The sequence below is a fragment of the Schistocerca nitens genome, chromosome 8, assembly GCF_023898315.1.
Source record: "Schistocerca nitens isolate TAMUIC-IGC-003100 chromosome 8, iqSchNite1.1, whole genome shotgun sequence".
NCBI lineage: Eukaryota > Metazoa > Arthropoda > Insecta > Orthoptera > Acrididae > Schistocerca > Schistocerca nitens.
Window position 1 is genome coordinate 337,849,054 of NC_064621.1, and position 23,058 is coordinate 337,872,111.

The 23,058-nt window shown below is 36.4% G+C and overlaps 1 protein-coding gene across 2 annotated transcripts in view; it reads right to left on the reverse strand.

Annotated features, from left to right (window-relative positions):
- Positions 1–1,055: 1,055 nt before the first annotated feature.
- The window catches only part of LOC126198672 (tyrosine-protein phosphatase non-receptor type 9), an 870,239-nt gene continuing 848,236 nt past the window's right edge, over positions 1,056–23,058 (reverse strand). For both annotated transcript variants that reach the window (XM_049935163.1, XM_049935164.1), the window contains exons 10-12: positions 17,861–18,090; positions 8,175–8,382; positions 1,056–2,424 (exon numbers count right to left, since the gene is read on the reverse strand). In XM_049935163.1, the coding sequence (XP_049791120.1) occupies positions 2,195–2,424; positions 8,175–8,382; positions 17,861–18,090 (668 nt within the window). In that variant the 3' untranslated portion in view covers positions 1,056–2,194. The remainder of the gene's footprint in view (positions 2,425–8,174; positions 8,383–17,860; positions 18,091–23,058) is intronic.

Below are 23,058 nucleotides of genomic sequence, written 5' to 3' on the forward strand. Positions count from 1 at the left end.
AGTTGCACCACCATGAATAGCGATGGAAGATTGGTTACTTCCTGGAGTAGTTTTCCTTTTGAAATTTACCATCATGTCTTAGGTTAAAGTTTGGTTTGGGAAAGGTAGTTGAACCTTTCAATGATAAAAATTCAAGCATTTAGCTTAGAATACATACATATGTATTCATACAATCATACACATGAAACTCACGCACATATGACCGCTGTCTCCAGTTGTTTTTAAACAAGGCTAATGGAATGTAGTCAAATTAACTCAGGTTCGCTGAGAGAATTGTGTTAGGAATGATATGTTAAAAGCAGTGAATGAGTTTTGCTATTTGGGCAGCAAAATAACTGATGAAGGCTGAAGTAGAAAGAGGTATTTGTTAATACCTAAATAAATTTAAGTGTTAAGATGTCTTCTTGAAGGTTCTTGGGAGTGTGGCCTCGTATGGGAGTGAAACACGGTTGATTTGCATTTTAGTCAAGAAGAGAAAAGAAGCTTTTGGTGCTACCGAATTTTACTTAAGATGAAATAGATAGCTTGAGTAACTAATGAGGAATTACTGAATTGAACTGTGGTAGTAAGAAATTTATGGCACAAATAGACTAACAGAAGGGACTGGTTGACTGGATAATGGAGGGAAGTATAGGGGTAAAAATTGTACGGGGCTGCCAAAAAATGAATGCACTAAGCATGTTCAAATGGACACAGGTTGCATTAATTATTAAAACTGAAGAGGCTTGCACAGGATGCGGTAGTGTGGAGGGCTGTATTAAACCAATCTTTGGGCTGAAGGCCATAACAACAGACATAGGTGAGTAATGGTCTGGTGCTGTTCGGAATGTTTCGTTTTCAATAGAAATTTGCTCATCAACATGCTGTTCAATATCTTCAGTTGCATGATTATTTCTTCTCATGTTTTTATCACACTTCTGCTTGGAAGATATTTACAATGTACATATTTTTCATAAACATATAAATTTCACCATCTGCAAGTTGGCAAGGTATATCACACACATATATTATAGAAAAAAAAGGAACTGACGACATTCTAATAATGTGAATGTAAAAACTGTCACACTACTCTTTATTTCAGTCCTACATAGTTTGTGACTGACATCTTTTACAAGACAGTATAATACCTGCAGCATGCATTGCATATTAAATTTCTTAATGCTTCGTAAAATCTTCATGAAAGTAACTGTTGTTGTCACAAGGACAACATCAGGCCATAAGGCATCACAAACATAAATTACATTGTTTGCTGAATGGAAAGGCATTCACAGATTCAATCACAATGTTTAACTGATGCACTGATCACAGTTTAAATAACCTTGAACATCAGAAAGGAAGTTACCTTTAGTAAGGCCACAATTTGCAATATTAGCTCAGACTCTATGTGATATTAGAGCAGAACCAAGGTAATACAGAAAGGTTGAGGTACAATGTTAACTGGAATGGAAATTCTCCAATACTTCAGTTCTGGAGAAACAGCAACAAGTTTTCACACATACAACATTATGCAGATTATATTTACTGCTTAGAACATCAGGAACTTTTCAATAAATATGTTTGTACATATTCTTACACAGCTGTAAAAACTTGTTATTTTAAGTGTACCATTCTCTAATTCCCCATAGAATTTAGACTGAGATATTCACCTCAGTAGAAATATACTTCTGATATATGTGATATGACAGTTTTGTTGCCTGTTACACTTGGTTTGACAAAGTTATTGAAGAGAGAAAAATAGAACAGTAAAATAAAAATCACAATTGATAGCACGAATATTTGTATCACATAGTTTGTTGATAAATGTACATTACACATCAATTGTATATACAGAGACAATGTACAGTAACTATTGTGACAGTCTAAAACACAGATTATGAATATGACAAAATTTAATTCTCCAGTGTAACACCAAAATGTCTGGCAGAGATTCATGTACAAGTTCTGTAACTTGGTAACAAAATTGGCAACACTGGACACAGTCACACATAATACATTCATAATTCTATCACATATCACACAACAACAGCTGGCTTCCTTGTGTCTTGTTATAAAGCCTCATGATATTTCAGTTAATATGTAACTTGAGACAGACATTTTATCACACCAAGGATATACAAAATTATTCGGTATCCACAATAACACTGAAATACTGTTTAAAGTCAGAACAAAGTCAGCACACAACTTTGTACACAACCTAATCTGACTCATCATCAACACCATTGTCGAAGCCTGCCAGGTCGACCTCCGGAATTAGTCCTTTGGCAATGGCATATTCAATCAGTGCTAGATGGCAGAACACATACTGATCTGGCATCTGTATCGAGTATGCTCTCTGGGAGCGTATTCGTTCCACCGTTCCTCTGACATCGACGGTACCTACATCTTCCAGGCGACTGATGCATATATCCAAGGTGCAAAATGTTCCTGCATTGTGAAATAATTTGAGAATTAATCAAATGTAATTGTTTAATGCTTAAAACTAATAGGTAAGCTAGTTGAAAAAGAAGATATACTTTTAAGCAAAGTAGAAAGGATTTTTTATGTAAACAAAATCTGTCACAAAGATCTGCAGCACATTTTTAATGCAGGTAGGAAAGCATAGTCATGGAATCACAGCAAAATGTCAAGCATTTAAAGGTCTTGCAACTGTACCATTTATGCAAACAGCAGATCTTGTGGCAGTATTTAATCTTCTTTCCAGATTTTAAGAGATCAGCAGTGCATAGTGCTGTCAAAACCATTTTTCAATCAAAGAGAGAAACACAGAAGTTAGTAACACAGGAATTTTCTTCTGCATTGCATTCACACAATGTCTTTCCATGACTGGTGACTCAAGAGTTACATTTATATGGTAATTAGTAATTACAGAATAACTATTATTACAGTTTTCTTGCTATACAGTGAAAAACAGTATCCTCTGTTCATCCATTTTGACTACGTACCATTGCCTTGTTGCATAATACAGCACATATTTTTACAAGTCTGTGAGTTTCAGGCTTATTTTTCTCCCATCTGCTTGGTTTTTCACTTCTTAACTGTCTTTTACACATCATTAAGAGTTTTTTATAATGTAAAGCACTCAGCTTGGTCATTTTGTTTTATTATTTCTCTGCTTAATTGCTACATTCACATTTTAGATTTGTGATTCTTTTTTATGTATCCTATTTTACATTAATAGAGCCCATAATGTATCTTTATGATGATCTACTTAGCATGGTCTACATTACCACTAATTTTTAATCACTGTTTTTACTGTTCATTCATTCTGCATATGTACCATTGCCTAGTTACCTAAAACCTCACATATTGTTACATTATTATGAAAAGGATAGTTGCTACTCACCATATAGCAGAGATGCTGATTCGCTATATGGTGAGTAGCAACTATCCTTTTCATAATATTGTTACATTCCATCCTGGATTTTCCATTGTTTGACGTATTGTTACATGTTCAAGAGTTAGCCAGTTTAACAGCCTACCACAGTTCAAAATGAAGTATTGTACGTTCTTGGATCTGTCAGTCCAGATTCTCCATGTCCTCGCTAATAAAGGCATCAGTTTACTTCCTTGTACACCACTGGCAGCTCCACTGCACAATGCCTATTAATCTTCCGGCATGACCCTCCACACTCGGTCATGACTGGTGTTAATAGCACGCAGCTGTCCAAAGGTAGACAGTGTGGGTACAGCGTTTGTTTTTGGTTTGTTTCTGCTTCACCCTGCCCACCTGGACATTACTTTTTAGGTCCATTAGGCCCTCTCCTCTTTTTTCAATTATCATCAAAGATGCAGTGATTTGGAGCACTTGGAGTGACTGGCCTGACCACATATTATGCTTTACCAAATAAAAAAAGTGAGTCACCTTGTTTCATTAGTCTGCTCTTTGGTGTCTCCAGGTATGTTATATATTGCTTCCCTCATCTACATTGCATGTTTATACACTTGAAGATGGGATTTTAACATCCCAAAACTGGTCATTGTTTGAATAAATCTTTAATACAACTGAAGCACATCTCTCTAAATTAATCAATCATGCTTTTCAGTTGCAGATGTCCTACATAACAAATCTTGTGCAATATAAACATTAATGTAAGTGATGTTGAGAAATAGTTGAAATCTTTAAAACTGAACAAAGCTCCCAGGTCCAGCGCAGTCCCTATCACATTCAGTCTTGAATCCACAGCTGAGTTACCCCCTCCTTTATCCACAATCTACTTTAGATCACTTAAACAGAAACCCATGCATGACAATTGAAAGAAAGCCAAAGTCACACACATCTACAAGAGGGGTAGCAGAACTGATCCACAAAACAGCCATCAAATATCCTTGATATTTGTTTGTTGCAGAAACTTGAAACATATTCTGAGATAAAAAATAATGAGATATATCAGACAGAATGATCTCCTCCAATCCAACCAGCATGGATTCCAAAAAAAAGTCATCATGTGAAAACCAACTAATAGCTTTCTAATAAGACATCCTGGCAGCATAGATCAAAGCAGTCAGGTATACACAGTATTTCTTGATTTCCAAGAAGCATTTGACTCAGTACACATGAGTGCTTATCATCAAAAGTGCAGCTGTATGGGGTACCATGCAAAATTTGAGACTGGATTGAAGATTTCTTGGTAGGGAGGATGCAGTGTGGTATGGAGAGCCACTGACAGACACACAAATAATTTTTGAAGTGCTCCAGGGAAGTGTCTCTGGAGCCTTGCTGTTCATTTTGTATGTTAATGACCTTGCAGGTAATGTTAACAGTAACCTCAGACTTTTCGCGTATGATGCAGTTATCTATAAAAAAGTACTGTCTGAAAAAAGCTGCCCATTTAGTCAGTTAGATTTTCATAAGATTTTCAAGTGTGCAAAGACTGGCAACTCGCTTAAAATGTTTTGAAATTTAAAATTGTGCACTTCAGAAAATGTAAAAACATCATATCACATGACTAAAATATGAATAGGTCACACACAGGAATACTTGAGTGTAACACTCTGTTGGGATACTAAATGGATGATCACATAGGTTCAGTAGTAGATAAGGCAGGTGGTCGACTTCACTTCACTGGTAGAATACTAGAGAAATGCAACCAGTGTACCAAGGAGAATGCTTCCAAAACACGTATGTGACCCATGTTAGAATATTCTTCAAGTGTTTGGGAACCATACAAAATAGGGCTAACAAGCAGTATTGACCATATATAGAGAAGGGTAACACAAATGGTTTCAGGTTTGTTTGATGCACTGGAGAGTGTCACGGAGATGCTGAAGAAACTGAACTGGCAGAAATTTGTAGATAGATGCAAACTATCCCACGAAAGCCTAATTGCAAAGTTTCAAGAGCCATTTCTAAATTATGAATCTATGACTAAACAACAACCACCTACATATTGCTCCCATAGCAATCATGAGAACAAGATTGGACCACTACAGCATGCACAGAGATGTTTAAACAATCACTTTTCCCTCTCTCTGTATGTGAATGGAAAGGGAGTCTGCCCTGATAGCTGAGTGGTCAGCATGACGGATTGCCATCCTATGTACCCTATGGGTCCGGGTCCGATTCCCGGCTGGGTCGGGGATTTTTCCCCCTCAGGGACTGGGTGTTGTGTTGCCTTCATCATCATTCATTTCCATCAGGCGCGCAGGTCCCCCTATGTGGCGTCGAATGTAATAAGACCTGCACCAAGGCGGCCAGACCTGCCCCGCAAGTGGCCCCCTGGCCAATGACGTCAAATGCTCATTTCATTTCAATGCAAAGGGAAGCAGCCCTAATAATTGCTATAATGAGATGTACCCTAAGTCATGAACCTCATAGTGGTTTACGGAGTACGGATGTGGATGTAGAATAGAATTGATGTAAAGGATTCCCAGAAACCATATTTGAGAACGTACAATAGATTTTAAGTAATGTCTGCATATTTAAGTTTTTTTTATTGAAAATTTGGCCATTGTAAGCCTAAAAAATCACAATGAAAATTTAATAGCAAAGTAAGCATGATAAAATATGGATTTTGTCATTGTCATTATTTTTATCATCATTATTATTCTTAGTGTTTGCTCGTGTTATCCTATAATTATAATGGCGCATAGAACATTTCAAACAGGACTTTGGTTGTGTGTTTTATCAAACAAAGATAAATATAATGGAGCAGAACTCTCTGAATCAGTATACTAATGAAATTTGTTATTTCTTCTTCTTCTTCTTCTTCTTCTTCTTTTCCTTGCAGATTAGCTGTGGCTGGCACCACTTATCCACCTCAGTTGCGATCTTCTTCTGTCTTGGCTTTCCTCAATGTTCATATTCTTTACTTCCATTGCCTCCTCCATTTCATGCTGTCAGTTGCATCATGGGCAATCCCTTTTCTTCTGGTGGGATGGGATCCTTCGTAGTATCCTATTTGGTATCCTGTCTTCACTCACCCTACTCAAATGGTATTATCCCAGGCTCCTGCTCTGTACTAAACTACACTCCAGACTGTACTCTTATAGTCTCTTCTTCCTTGTTCTTCTCATCTTTTTCTTCCACAGAACAGAGTTCATTGTCCTTGTCAGAGCTTATACTTTATTAATCCTACTAGTGACTTCATCATGGCCAGTGCCCTGTTTATTAAATAATCCCCAAGACATTTTGCCTTTTTGACACCTACGATTAATTCTCTATCTACCTCCAAATTATTTACTTTTTCCATTCCAACAGCCAAGTACCCACACTTCTTTACATTATTCTTCAGGCCAGCTTTATTGTAATCCTCTTTAAGTTTTCTTATTATATATCTCAGAACATCTTCATCTTCAGCTAGTACAAGCCGGCCGTCTGCAAAATATAGACTAAGTCTGCAGATTCCTCCTAGATGCAGCTTAGAGAGGGTCGGTGACAGTGTACATCCCTGCTGCAGACCCCTATTTACCTCAAATGCTTCTATCCAGTTATTCTCAATCATGACTCTTGCTGTATTAGCCTTTATCAATCTTTGGTCAAACTCTATCTCTTTCAACTTTTCCCACTGTTTGTTGGTGGGTACATTATCATATGCTTTCTCTAGGTCAATCAATGCAGCTTGCATCTCCAGTCCAACCTTTGTGCATTTTTCATGTTTTCGTTTCATTGTGAAGATGTCCATTACCAATCTTCCTGTTCAGAACTTGGCTTGTTATCCTATCTGCTTGTGAGTTCTTTCTTTCTCTACCACAGCTTTCAGTACCTCCAAGTACAGTCTTCCAATGAAAGGGGTCACTGCCAATCCCTTATAGTGATTTGGGTCATTATGTGACCCTTTCTTATTTATTGGTCTTAAGTAACATGTTTTCCATGGAACATATTCTATATTTAATATCCTTCAAAGAGCCTCCTTAGCATCTCCAACAATTTCACTGAAATTTATTATTTATACACTTTTAATGGGTAGTAGAATCTTATTATCTGTAGTTTCCCACTTGCAAAACTAGTTAAAATGATGTTAACAAAGTTGTAGGGGGAAAAAAAAAACAAGAAACTTACAGAAATAGCATTAAATTAAAATAGAAGTCAATATTTTTCCTTCATATAGGGAAAAATCAGGAAATATGTAAGCTGGAAGATTATGTATACTATACAAATTATCCTTTTTTAGCTATTTTTCTTTTCTGCTGGGCTGCAAAATTGTCTCTTAAACATATAGTCAGGGTTATATTTCTATTAGGAACCCATTGTTATCAACAGCACCTTGTGCTACCATCACTACTGTAGACACATTAACATTTGTATTAACTTTATTAATTAATTACAATAAACTGAAAGAAATTTATTGATGCAAAACATTATAGTGAAATAAAACAGAAAATTTTTATGCAAACACAAAGATTGGCAGTACAATTTTAATGCAGGTAGGAAAGCATACTCGTGGAATCAAAGCAAAATGACAAATATCTAAAAGTTTTACAATTGGACAGTTTACTCAAACAGTAGGTTTTGAACCAATATTTAATTTTCTTTCCCAATTTACAAGATTAGCAGTATGTACTGCTGTCAAAACCATTTTCAATCAGAGAGAGAGAGAGAGACAAGTTAGTAACACAGGAATTTTCTGTTGATTCACACCATGTCTTCCTATGACTGATGATTGCACAGGCAATGTGTGATCTTTGCTTTTCTACACATCAGATACAGGAGAAGTATGAATATTAGAATCACATACCTGTCCGACCTATGCCAGCACTACAATGTACAACAATTGGTGGCCCACGGGGATGTCCAGCCCATGTGTCCCCCAAGCGAGCTACCATTTTGGCCTGCTGCTGACGCACTTTCTCAAGAAAGTCAAGCATGGCCATTGCACTATGTGGTACACCGTAATCCGGCCAAGATGTGAATTGGAAGTGACTTACTTCCCTGCTCTCTTCTGTCTGTGAAAATAAAGTTACAAACAACCAAATAAGAAGAAATGTAATAACAACTGAAATTTACACACACTGTGTTGAATATGCATTCAGTGGTAAAACCAAGGTAATGACAAGTGAACTAAGGAACAGTGTAGAAAAGTTGTGGAGTGGAATAAATCAGTCATTGGTGGGCAGACTTGGTATTAAGAACAATGAAGTAAAAAATTTGAGAAGCCAGATATCAAACTTCAGCAAGCAGGCCACAAAAGTAAAAAAAGAACTTGTGGTAGAACCAGAGCACAAACAATTGGATCCATGGAGCAGTCTTGCTGAAAATAACAATTTAAATGTAGAATTAGATCACACAAATGAAGTTAAAAATTTTTGGACTGTAGAAAATGAAATGCTATCAGAAGACACCAAAAATGTAGGTTTCAATTTAAAAGGGTTGACAATAGTGGATGTTATCTGTCAACAAAATGTTACACACATTAGAAGTGGAATTGGAAATTTTGCCGATGCTGTACCTATAGTTTACGCAAATGTCAACAAATGCAGAAGTACTGGAAATAAAGTAAAATATAAAAGAATAAAGTAAAAAGAAAATATTTGAACAAATGCGAGTTATAAGCAACTATGACAAACACATTTTACTGTGGAAAATGTTTAGAGTGAGGAGCTTATTTTCCAGACTATACATGTAATATCTGAAAACTAAAATAGGTGTGAATTATGTCTTATGTAAGTAACTTTGTTTGTGAACTGAATTAATGTTTGACATATACTGGAGAGGTGGTTTCGTTCTCTCTGAACATACTGAACATGTGCTGGATTAGTATGATTTAAGAACTGATACACTCTGTACAAAATACTTTGTAATGTGGAGTAAGCAGGTTGAACATTGTTCAAAAATTTGAGTTAACTATGAGTATTATGATGTGATAGGTCCTAAAGTACATATTTTCTTCATGATTTGATGAGATACTGATGAAGTATAATTGTATTGTAGCAATCTGGAGATGATGATTATGATATATGATGAGGTTGGTATTTTTAGGAAACTCTCTCTGTACTGTGGTGTGTGACACTCACTTTTGTCATGGAGTATGTTTTTGTATCAAGGAATAAGATGAAGGATTGTAAAATATGTCTTGCGAAAATGCAAATGGTAAAACAGTTACTTATGAAAGATGAGAAGGAAGTCTTTTGTGATCACGCTGTTGTATGAAACATTCTCAGACTTCTTGCCACATCAGTTCATGGTAAATCCTCAAGTTTTTGATGATTACCTCCATCATCTTAGTCAGGAGTAGCTGTCATTGCTCCTGATGAAGACGCTGGAAGTAACTGTCAAAAGCTTGAGGTTTTACCATGAATTGACAATGCAAGACATCTGAGAATGTTTTATATGGTTCTAAAAGATGTTTTGAAGTAAATGATATAGCTGCATAATATATTGTACCAACTTATTACTTCTTGTATCAAGTCTAGATTATTTACGGGTATAACGTTCAAGGAAGATTTGGGGGGAGGGTGTTGCTCAAATTGAAATAAAACCAGAAAACTATTTTTGATGTAGAAAAAATGTGGGAGGTTTTATTCTCTGGTGCTTAGCAAAAACATTTTATTGTTATAAAACAGTTTGGTGAGAAAGATAATAAACTCAAAGGAACATTAGTGTCCAGAAGCACATTCTGTCATGGGAATTTGAAACTGCTCTGGGACTATTCTTAGAATTCTGTACCATGTAATGTAAATAAGTTATGAAGATATCTTTCAAATTTGTTTAAGAAGGTATTCAGTAGAGAACAGAATTCTGTCATTTTGTCTTGTCCACACAATTACATTTTTTCATATATGATATATATTCATACACCTGTATTCCGTACATACTCTAAAGCATAATGAAGTTCTAGAAGATACATCAAAGCTTAACACTTTTTATGTAGATGACAATGATACTTTAATAAGGAAACTTGATCACTATGCGATTAGAGAGACGGTTCTTGGTAAATCATACCTGTAAAACAGGAAACAAGCAACAGAAGTAAAATTTGAATGAAACAAATATATATCTAAATTTCAACAAATAAGCCATGGTGTAACACAAGGCATCATATTAGGATCTCTGTTGTTTCTGATTAATAAAAACGATTTACCTCTTAATACTGAAAATGAAGTGATTCTTTTTGTAGATGATACCACCAGCATAACCATTGGCAGAAATTTTTAAGTGCTGTAGAGAAAATAGGATTCAGCTGATCATCAGAAAATGCAAGGCTGTATATGGAAGAGGCAATACCTATGCAACTTGATAAAACTGAAATTCAACCCACCTCTCCTACTGAAATTAGGAAAATAATAAATTCACTCAAAAGTAAAAGCTTGTATGGAATTGCTGCCACTTCAAACAGAGTACTAAAAGCTTGTTCTCATTCTCCAATCTCCATTCCTTCCATGCTAATTATGTAAGTGTAGACCAGATATGGCTCAAATTCAAAGATACAGTATTGACAGCAATAGATAGATTCATACCGCATAAGCTAATAAGATACGGGACTGATCCACCTGGTACACAAAACACGTCAGAACACTGTTGCAGAAGCAACGAAAAAAGCATGCCAAATTCTGAAGAATGCAAAATCCCCAAGACTGGCTAAGTTTCATGGAAGCTTGAAATTTAATGCGGACGTCAATGCGAGATGCTTTTAATAGTTTCGACAATGAAACATTGTCTCAAAATATGGTAGAAAACCCAAAGAGATTCTGGTCGTATGTAGATTACACCAGAGGCAAAAAAACAGTCAATACTATCACTGCGCGATAGCGATGGAAATGTTACTGACAATGGTGCCATTAAAGAGGAGTTACTAAAACAGTTTTTTGTAATTCCTTCATGAAAGAAGACAAAGTAAATACTCCAGAATTCGAAACCAGAACAGCTGTTAGCATGAGTGACATAAAAGTAGATATCTTACGTGTTGCGAAACAACTCAAATCACTTAAGAAAGGCAGGTCTTCCGGTCCAGATGGTATACCAATCAGGTTCCTTTCAGAGTACGCAGACACAATAGCGCCCTTCTTAGCAATCATATACAACTGCTCACCTGATGAAAGGTCTGTTCCTAAAGACTGGAAAGTAGTACTGGTCACACCAATATTCAAGAAAGGAAATAGGTACTGGTCACACCAATATTCAAGAAAGGAAATAGGAGTAATCCATTGAATTACAGACCCATATCACTGACCTCAATTTGCAGTAGGATTTTGGAGCATATACTGTACTCCAACATTTTGAATCACCTTGAAGAAAATGACTTATTGATAAATAACCAACATGGATTCAGAAAATATCATTATAGTGCAACACAGCTAGCTCTTAATATCCATGAAGTAATTACTGCTGTCAACAAGAGATCTCAGGTCGATTCCATATTCCTAGATTTCCAGAAGGCTTTTGATACTGTTCCTCACAAGCAACTATTAATCAAATTGCGTGCATATGGAGTATCGTCTCAGTCGTGTGACTGGATTCGTGATTTCCTCTCAGAGAAGTCACAGTTCATAGTGGTAGACGGTAAATTACCGAGTAGAACAGAAGTTATATCTGGCGTTTTGCAAAGTAGTGTCATAGGCCCTCTGCTGTTCCTGATTTACATAAATGATCTAGGTGATAATCTGAGCAGCCCCCTTAGATTGTTTGCAGATGATGCTGTAATTTACCGTCTAGTAAAATCATTAGATGCTCAATTCCAATTACAAAATGATCTTAAGAGAATTTCTGTATGGTGTGAAACGTGGCAATTGGTAATAAACAAAGAAAAGTGCGAGGTTATCCACATGGGTACTAAAAGAAATCTGATAAATTTTGGTGTACGATAAATCGCACAAATCTAAGGGCTGTCAATTCGACTAAATACCTAGGAATTACAATTACGAGCAACTTAAATTGGAAAGACCACATAGATAATATTGTGGGGAAGGCGAAACAAAGACTGCACTTTGTTGGCGGAATTCTTAGAAAATGTGACAAACCCACTAAATAGACAGCCTACATCACACTTGTCCGTCCTCAGCTGGAATATTGCTCTGCGGTATGGGATCCTTACTGGGTAGGATTGACGAAGGACATTGAAAAAGTGAAAAGAAGAGCAGTTCGTTTCATTTTATCGCACAATAGGGGTGAGATTGTCACTGATATGATGAGCAAGTTGGGGTGGCAGTCACTGAAACAAAGGCGTTTTCCTTTGCGGTGAGATCTATTTACAAAATTTCAATCACTAACTTTCTCTTCTGCATGCATAAATATTTTGTTGACACCCACCTACCTAGGGAGAAATGATCATCAGAATAAAATAAGAGAAATTAGAGCTCGAACAGAAAGATTTAGGTGCTCCTTTTTCCCCACACGCCATTCGAGAGTGGAATGGTAGAGAAGTAGTATGAAAATGGTTCGATGAACCCTCTGCCAGGCACTTAAATGTGAATTGCAGAGTAACCATGTAGATGTAGATAAGTAGGATTCTCAGCCTCAAATGTAACAGCTCTTTGCTACAGGACATTATTCCGGATAGACTGAAATATGCTATTGTTAAACCAGTGCATAAAAAAGAGGTTAGGTCTGATGCTAACAACTACTGCCCAATCTCACTTCTGACAGTTTTACCCTAAATTCTTGAAAAAGTAATGTATTTAAGAGTAGCTTCACATATGCCTCAAAAGGAAGTACTAAAAAAATATGTCAGTTTGGTTTTCAGAAAGGGTTTTTAACAAAAAATGTTATATATGCTTTCACTGATCAAATATAAAATACTCTGAATAACCGAGCATCATCCATTGGAATTTTTTGTGATCTCTCAAAGACTTTTGCTGTATGAATCTTGAAATTCTTCTAGATAAGCTTACGTATTGTGGTATGAGTGGGACAGTGCACAAATGGTTTAATTCATATTTAACCAGAAGGTTGAAATTAACAGTACAGACAGTTTGCAACAATTAGCAGAGTCCTCTAACTAGGAAGGTACCAAGCATGGGGTCCCACAGGGTTCAGTTGTGGGTCCATTGTTGTTCTTAACATATATTAATGACTTGCCACTCTGTAATCATGAAGCTAAAAAGCTACTTCTTTTTGCTTATGATACAAGTATAGTAACCACACCCTACAAACAAGAATTAGCTGAGGACATTGTAAATAATGTCATTCAGAAAATTAAGGGGTCCTCTGCAAATGGACTCACTACATTTTGAGAAAACACAGTATATACAAATCTGTACAGTAAACAGCATATCACCACTGATAAATACAAACTTTGAACAGAAGTCTCTTGCTAAGGCAGAATATTCAAAATTTCTGGGCATGTGCAATGATGAGAAATTGAACTGGAAGAAACACGTTCATGATCTGCTGAAACATTTAGTTTCAGATACTTATACTTTAAGGGTTATTTCAAATTTTGGTCATAAACATATCAGTAAATTAGCCTAGTATGCCTACTTTCATTCAGTGCTTTCATACTGCATCACATTCTGAGGTAATTCATCAGTAAGAGTGAAGTTTTTATTGCACAAAAGGATGTAATCAGAATAACAGCTGGAGCTCACCCAAGATTACATAGCAGATATTTATGTAAGGAACTCTGACTATTCACAGTGCCTTCGCAATACATATATTCACTTACGGAATTTGTTATTAATACTCCATTCCAATACAAAAATAATAGCAAAGAGCATAGCCACAACACTAGAAGAAAGGATTATCTTCACCATTGTGTGTTAAATCTCACTTTGGCACAGGTAGAGGTGAATCATGCTCTCACAAAAATCTTTGGTCATTTAGCAAGTAGCATTAAGTGTCTGACAGACACCCAACCAGCAATTAAAAGAATTTCTGAATGTCAACTCCTTCTACTCAACAGATGAATTTTTACGTATGAAGTAGTAACTGCAAAAAAAGTGAGAGATTATATCTCGAAAAGAAAACTTCTGTTAAACTGACATGTTCCACATCATTACCAAATGTTGTATTCATGACCAATGGAACAAGTATTAATAATGGACATGAACATAGTTCAAAACACAAGTTCTTAGGACTCACCACAGATAACTATCTACAGTGGAAAGACCATACTGTCACATTAACACACAAACTAAGTTCACCTACATTTGTTCTCAGAAACATTAAACCATTAGCAACAGATGATACTGTAGGATTGGTGTACTTCTCATATTTTAATTAAATAGGAATATGGGGTCATAATGTAAAAAAAAAAAAAAAAAAAAAAAAAAAGTCAAACAGCAAAAAGTAGCCAGCAGAATAATGGCTAATGTAAGAACAGCTAGCTGTAGGCCACTATTCGAAAAACTTAAAATTTTAACTTTTTAGAAGATATACATAACCATGCTGCCAGAAAGTATAAAGTTAAGTGTGTCATGTTACAACACAGCTACTCTAGAAAGAAGTACTGCTGATATGGCAATGAAACTGTAGAATTGTTTGCAATATTATGAAAAGGAAAGTTGCCACTCACCATATAGCTGAGATGCTGAGTTACAGGTAGCCACAAATAAAGCTTTTGGCCAATAAGGTCTTCGTCAAAAATATTATTTACTACACACTACAGTGCAGCTACAGTTGCCTGGGACTGCAGTCGCGTGCACTTGTGTGTGTGTGTGTGGGGGGGGGGGGGGGATCTGTTGTCTATTTTGACGAAGGCTTTATGGGCCGAAAGCTTTATTTGTGACAGTCTTTTTGTTGTGCCTATCTGTGACCCAGCATCTCTGCTATATCATGAGTGGCACTTTTCTTTTCATAATATCGTTATATTCCGTCCTGGATTTTCCATTGTTAGACATAGAACTGTTTACCATTTTATATTTCAAACATAGCTTGAAAGAGAAATTTAGGCAAACAATAAAACTATATGCTTACAGAAAGTCCTTCCAATTCAGTCAATGAATGCACACTAATTGCAAAAAAATTGGATCCAGGCGTACAGTGTTATGGAACTAAAATGTGCATAGACAGTCATATAAATTCAAGATGTGTTCTTATATATGGTTGAGTAGAAGTAAAATATGTCTAGGTAGACTATATACTAAATACAAAGTGTTAATTATGTATGATACTGCAGTATTTAAAATAATTAAGTAGTGTATGTGATCATTATTGTATTGAATTGGCAGTGTAAATATTATCTACTTGGAACTTATCTGTTTATGTACATCCAAAGCTGCTAAATGAATAAATAAAATAAATTCACACTACTTGACTATTGTTATGTAAAAAATATTATTTTTTTAATAATTGCTTCTGCATACAAGATTTTACTATGTCTTTTATATGCACATAATGTCATATGCAAATGATAGATACATATTTGAAGTAATATGCTCAGATGATTAATACTTATGTGAATTCTTCTTAATGCAACAAAACATTATAATTTGAGTGGAAACTACTTATAATATTTGTCTGTTATTAGTATCTGAGATGCACAATTATCCAATTATTATCATAATATGCAGAAGATTATCATTTCTGAAACACATATAATGGCAGAACATTTATGTACACTGTGTTGAGAAAAAGATGAAAAGGTAAATGTACTAGGAAGGTATATTGTAGGCTGAGACTGATTTACCTCTGGAATATGTTCACATAAGAAAGTAGTTATCAGTGTCGAAACAAAATGTCATAGTATAGAGTTTATAAATTTATATATGTAATTACTGCCTGTCAATTTGTCAGCTGATGTTATTGAATAGCCATAGTAAAGTTGGTATAATCATAGTAAAATTGGTAGAAGCATAAGAAAACAATTAATATGCCATTTGACACTTATACTGTCGTATTGTGAACATAACTGTATGAGCTGACAAAACAAGCATATCCTTTTTATTCAGAAATACATTTAATTCGCATTTTATCTTGTGAACCTCAGCTTCACATGCACTATACACATCCTCAATGCTATAACAAGACATGGTATTTACTAAGGACCTTTATATATTAATACACTATGCTATATGAACATATGTAAAAACAAAGATGATGTGACTTACCGAACGAAAGCGCTGGCAGGTCGATAGACACACAAACAAACACAAACACAAACACACACACAAAATTCAAGCTTTCGCAACAAACTGTTGCCTCATCAGGAAAGAGGGGAAGGAGAGGGAAAGACAAAAGGATGTGGGTTTTAAGGGAGAGGATAAGGAGTCATTCCAATCCCGGGAGCAGAAAGACTTACCTTAGGGGGAAAAAAGGACAGGTATACACTCGCACACACGCACATATCCATCCACACATATACAGACACAATCAGACATATTTAAAGACAAAGGGTTTGGGCAGAGATCAGAAACAATACACATGTAGAGAACAGTCTTTTATGACTTAATAACGGATAGTGATACAAATGTCAGTTGGTCACAGAGGTCAACAAAGCCATGAAAGGTGCTATTCTGAAGATGGGAAGAGGGAGGAGAGACCTGAAGTCTTTTTATCAATGGTGGAATACACAGTATCTTAGCATAATTGTAGGAGAATACTATATTCAAGCTAAAATTCACAATTCATGGTCTAAAACTGTGTGGAAAATGATTGTCTTTCTAGTTGTTGGACCATGACAGAAAAAGATGTACAGTGAAATATTTACAATGTTTACAGTCTGCTTATCTGGTCATATTTAAGATACCTTACAAATAAAGGTATACTAATCACAGAGTTAGTAATATGTAGTTCTTGGCCACAAAATGACAGCAACTGTGATAAATCTGGTGGAAAAATACAGCTGTTAAGGAAAATATATTAAAAATTAGAGGTGAAAGCACAAGAAGGGCAGAGGTGACATAAGCAGAAAAAAGAAAACAAACTTAGAACCATTTTTGAAGGAAGTTATCCTATGTATTCAAAAGTTTTCAGGTTAGCTCATGGTTTAACAATCTGATTCTCATTATTGGTCCTAGTTCTGCAACTACTGCTTGTGTCCACTAATTAACGCTTTTTAGTTCCACCTTTTATTTATGATATTCACAGATAAACATTAGTGACAGTTATAGGGCAAATTATTCTGATCTATGCAAAAAGGAAGAAGAAATCACCACACCTTAAAAAATGTATGAAACCTGTCATTGGTAATATGACTTTGTATCTTAGGGATTTAGAAGCTGAAAACTGCTTCTTCTGCTAAAAAAGAAAGTAGGCAATAAAATGTAGCAAAAAGCAATCACCGATCATTATACAGTGTAGTCTTATTATCCTCTGTTCCTAGTCCTAAAAGACAGCACCTACATCTATTATGATTTTCTGCAGGATCCAGCTGCACAAGTTGCACCTAACCACTTATAGTTGGAGTTCTGCATTTCTGGGTCTGCACGAGGAGAGGGTCAATGAATTCAGTCTCTTTCTACACAGATTAGTTACACAGTACAATAGGGCAAGTTACAGTTCTTCACTGAGGAACAATGTAAGAAAAATGTCTTGTGACTGAAACAGTACCTTCTGATTAGTCAGCTGTAGAGTTGAGATTGTGTAATCAGGCTGCTGCTCAACTGACGTCGTCGTGACACTAAAATTTCCAAATGTAGCTGTCCCACCCTCAGTAGGTTCCCAGTACTGGCCACACTTATTACGACCTCTTTCCACCACACGGGTAGTCATCACCACCACCAGCGCCTGTTGTTCCCAAATCATACGCCAGAAGTCACCTGCTGTTTTCGGAAGAGGGCCTGAAAAATAGGTTCATCATTTCGAATTGTTCTCTGGTGCTGTCAGAACATTTTATACATTTCTAAAAATTCTAAAATATACAGGGTGAACACCAATAAACTGACAAAATGTAGGAACAGATTCCTGACTGGAAAAGGAGAAAGTGTCCTATGAACATGGGTCTGGAAATGCAACGTTGCCACAGTAGATGGCACTGATGAATGAAAGTTCCTCTGACCACATGTCGTGTTCCTTGTGTGCTGCAGGCTGTGTGACTGATACAATGTACTGTAAGCAGCAAAATGGTCTGGTAACTATGCCAGGAACAAGTCGATTTGGTGTTTACATATCATCAAGCAAGTGGAAATGGTTGAGAAGTAGCGCAGCTATACCAAAACAAGTACCCTCACAAAAATCAACCACATCACACAACACTTCAAGCCCTTTTTGGCCATTTGTGTGATCATAGGTCCTTTCAGACAGAAGAACATGCAGGGAGGTGGCAGACTGTGCATACACCAGATTTGGAGGCCTTGGTTCTACAGGGTACTGAGACACACCCTAGACAAGCTCGAGGTTAGTGGCCCACCAACATGGTGTTAGCCAAAGTACGATTATGTGCATCCTGCATGACAACCACTACTATTCCTATGATCTGCAGTGAGTGCAAGGATCATCAGGAGCAGATTTCTCTCTAGAGGAATAATTTTGTCATTTGCACTAGACCACCACAATTATGGGGTTTCTGTCATCTGTCCTCTTTACTGACAAAGCAGCCTTTATCAGAACTAGCATCATCAGTCTGCATAGTTGTCATCTGTGGGCTACAGACTCCCTGCAGAATACTCTGCATAGACTGCTTGGGAATGTTACTTTGGCAATATAACAGGTTTTTTGTTTCTGCATGATGGAGCATCACCCCATTCCACATTACAGTTTGCCGACATCTCATCATCACCTTCCCTGTACACTAGATAGGGCATGGAGGACCTGTAGCATGGCTTGCTAGATCACCGGACTTAAACGCCCTGGGCTTTTACCTCTTGGGGAATCTGAAAGGCATTGCTTATGCTGAACCAGTTCCTGATATGCTGATCCTTCAACAGCATGTTCACAACACCTGTGACACGATTTGGAGAGAGGCTGGAACATCCAAAAGAGTGCGGCAAGCCATGATGTGATATATGAATTTTTGCATTGTGACCCATGGGGGCTTCTTTAAACACCTGTTGTGACATGAATGCGATACAGCTCTGTACTGTGTTCCGGGATGATTTGTTGTTGTTGTGCACACACTGTCCATTCCTAGAAACATGTTCATAGGAACATTTTTCCTCAACTTCCAGTCAGGAATCCATCCCTGCAGACTATCAGTTTTATTAATGTTCACCCTGTATAAGACCACACACACACACACACACACACACACACACACACACACACACACACACACAAAAAAAAAAAAAAAAAAACCTATATGCCATTTGATACAGATTGAGTCCAGAAAACAAATGAAAAATAGCATATGCTTTTTTTGTGGTATCCAGAAATGTATACACAAATAAAATATGGTACCACGATCTGAAACTTTTGGAATACTTGTGATATTCCGTTTCAGGCTCCTGTGTTTGCAACTAACTGTTGCAAGTAAGTTGACAGAAAAATAGTCATTACGCAGCATTATAATTTCTATCTTGCATAAAAACTCTTACTTTCAGAATTGGTTACTGTTTCAATAAAGATATGTGAATCTGATATCATAAAAAAATCTGAGATTATATGTCTTTTATTCTTGTGCAGTAAAACTTGCTCATATTGGCACATGTATAATTTGGAAATCTGCCCAAACTGTACAAGTATTTCAGTCCCGACACATTCAGTGCACTTTCATATGCTGATTTTTTGTATAAAGCGGAACGTGCCTAATGTGGAAACAGAAAGCAAATCGTAGAACATACTTAATAAGTCATTGTATAAAGCAGAAAAGAGCCTATACAGTACTACTGTATTACAGTTCAATAGTTATTCATGACTCTACATGAATTTTACTTTTAACACCTCTGTTAAGTGGCGCAAAACCAAGAAAAGAGGTCCAGCACAGCGTGGCACTGCTGGTGTGGACCTAAGACTGCACCACTCTGTGCAACAACAAGTAACGTGATATCGAACAAACGGTATGTGTTGTTGACACTTAACGAGAAGATTAATGTAATTCAGGCGAGTGAGAAAGACAAACACTCTGTGCACAAAATTATGTTGCGTTTCAAATGCAGTAAAATAAAAATTTATGCGACTTTAAGAAACAAGGATAAGATTCGGGACAAATGGATGAAAGGGAATGGGCAGATGAAAAGAAAGTAGAAGAAGACTGGCAATGAAGAAATTAACAAAATGGTGTGGGAATGGTTCCTAAGTGCACGGGCAAAAAACTTACCTTTATCTGGACCCATGTTGCAGAGTGAGGCTCTTGAAAATCGCTAAAGAGCTTGGAATTACAGAGTTTAAGGCATTCACAGGATGGTTGGTCAATTTCAAAGCTAGGCACAACATCATATGGAATGAACTGTGGGGAACCTAAGGATGTGAAGGAAAATATAGCAACAGAAAGGAAGACAATACTGTCCAACTTAATTATGAAATATGACCTGAAAGACCCATTCAATGCTGAGGAAACGGGACCATTTTATCACACGCTGCCTTCAAAATTGCTAGCAATCTGAGGTGAAAAGTGCACCGGTGGAGAAATGTCCAAGGAAAGACTCACTGCACTGCTGTGTGGAAACATGTTAGATCAAATGGAGAAGCCACTGGTGATTGGAAAGGTGGCAAAACTGCATTGTTTCAAAGATATAGACATCAGTAACTTCTAGTTACATGATGAAGCAATAAAAAGGTGTGGATGGTAAGTGGTCTTATGGAAGAATGGCTGGGCTCTTTCAGTGCCAAAATGAAAAAAAAAAAAAAAAAAGGAAATTGCCTAGTTCCCCTTTTCCTAGATAACACAACCTGCACCCAAAAGTAGCATAGTCAAACGTGAAATTGGCTTGGTTCTCTCCAGGTTCAACCAGCCTCACACAACCCATGGACCAGGGCATTATTTACACAATCAAGTGTCATTAGAGCGATTACTCATGCAATCTCTTATTCTTAGTGTTGAAGAAGCCAAAAGTGCATCTGCTCTTGCGTGGTCAGTTTCTGTCCTGAATGCAGTAAATGGGTTTCGCTTGGCAGTAAAGAAAATAAAACCCGAAACTGTCACAAAGTGCTTCAACAAAGAGGGGTTTGGGGGCCAAGAACAATACACTTCTGTAGCCACCGAAGTTCAAGCAAATGCAGCAGCAGTTGCTGAAGTAATGAAAATGCGAAACATTTCATGTACTGAAGATGATTACAGTTGAAGAGACGACTTTCTGTCAACTCACTCCACTTTCACTTCAGCAACAGATTTAATAGAAATCTGCAACACAGAGGAGGATGATGATGAAGAAACAAAGTAAGAAGAAGACGAGTAAAATGATTTCCCTAGAAAAATTAATACACCTGAAGAAGCCATTGCATACACAAATGATGTTATGCAATTTGCGGCACACACACATTCTCCCAACTTGTTGGAATTATTGTATGGTGCAAAAAATTTGGAACAGGAAATCAAAACAAGTTTCCCTTGATGATAGCTGGTGGAAGAAGTGAAATGTAAAGCAAATAAACATGGAAATAATATGTATGTACATACAATAATAAATGAATTTAAAGTTCAAGTAAAAATATAGAAATTCCATGTTATTTATCAATTAGTGTAATAGTCCATTGTTCTGTTGTCCAATATACAGTAAATGAACATCTACTGTGCTAGAGTGTAGGTATGTAAATACAGTATATGCATAATTAAAATTTTTTACTGTACTTGACAAATTTTACATTGCCCAGTGAGTTTTGTGTAATCTGGAAACTTGTCCAATCTGGAAAATTATTTTAGTCCCTGTTGATGCTGTTTTGAGCAAGTTTTACTGTATGGCATATCCCTGATGGAATATAAATAATTTAAAAAGTATAGTTAACATTTTGCCAAATAGTTGAGGTCCAGAGTCACAAAAACAAGTCTGCAACATTCTTATATTGAAGTGAATATTTCTTGATTCATATTTGAAGCTACCTTATGATCAAAAGTTCTGTTGCATCATTGTAGATTGTGGGGGATTTTTTAAAGTTTCTTTTTGAGTGCTTGTATTTCATTACTTATTTTCTGTTTTATGTTGGGGGAGCCTTAAAAACTTACAATGAAGTCTGCACAGTATTCTTCTGATCTTTTATGAAGGTCATAGAGGTTCTGAAAATTTGTGCTTTTGCCTTGATTCATGGTTGTGGACGTCCTAATGTGTTTTCTGTTTATGGCTACAAATAACATTTGCTATAATGTGATCAAAAGCAATCTGAGACATAAATCCAACCCAGGCATATTTTTAATGAATCATTATGGTTTATATAAGTGCAAAGTTGACTAATGATGGGAAGTTCCATTCTGGATAAAATATTTGAAACAGACATGTACTTACATGGCTCAGATGGTAGAGATTGTAACAATATGCAAAAAATGGCTTCATATTATTTGGCACAAAGTTTAAACCTCTCAGAATGTTTTATATGGGAATACACATTACAGCAGCTAGGGAGAGTGTTAGTGTGAATTATTGTCATACGACTTTAGCAATTAACATTTATCTCAAAATCATAATTGGTTTCTGTAAACATACCACATAATTTATATAGCATGTGAAGAGGCTGGTTGTATCGTGAAATGTGTGATAGCAACTGGAGCAATTTTTGTAAACTAGCAGTAAAATATTCCAAAGACACTGAAAATTTAACTAAGTGAGCTATGCACTTGCAGTTCAGAAATAACCAATCAAGTGTGAACATGTTATGAGGTATGAGAGGGGGGGAGGGGGAGGGGGATGGGAAGGGGAAGAGGGAGAGGGAGAATGGGGTCA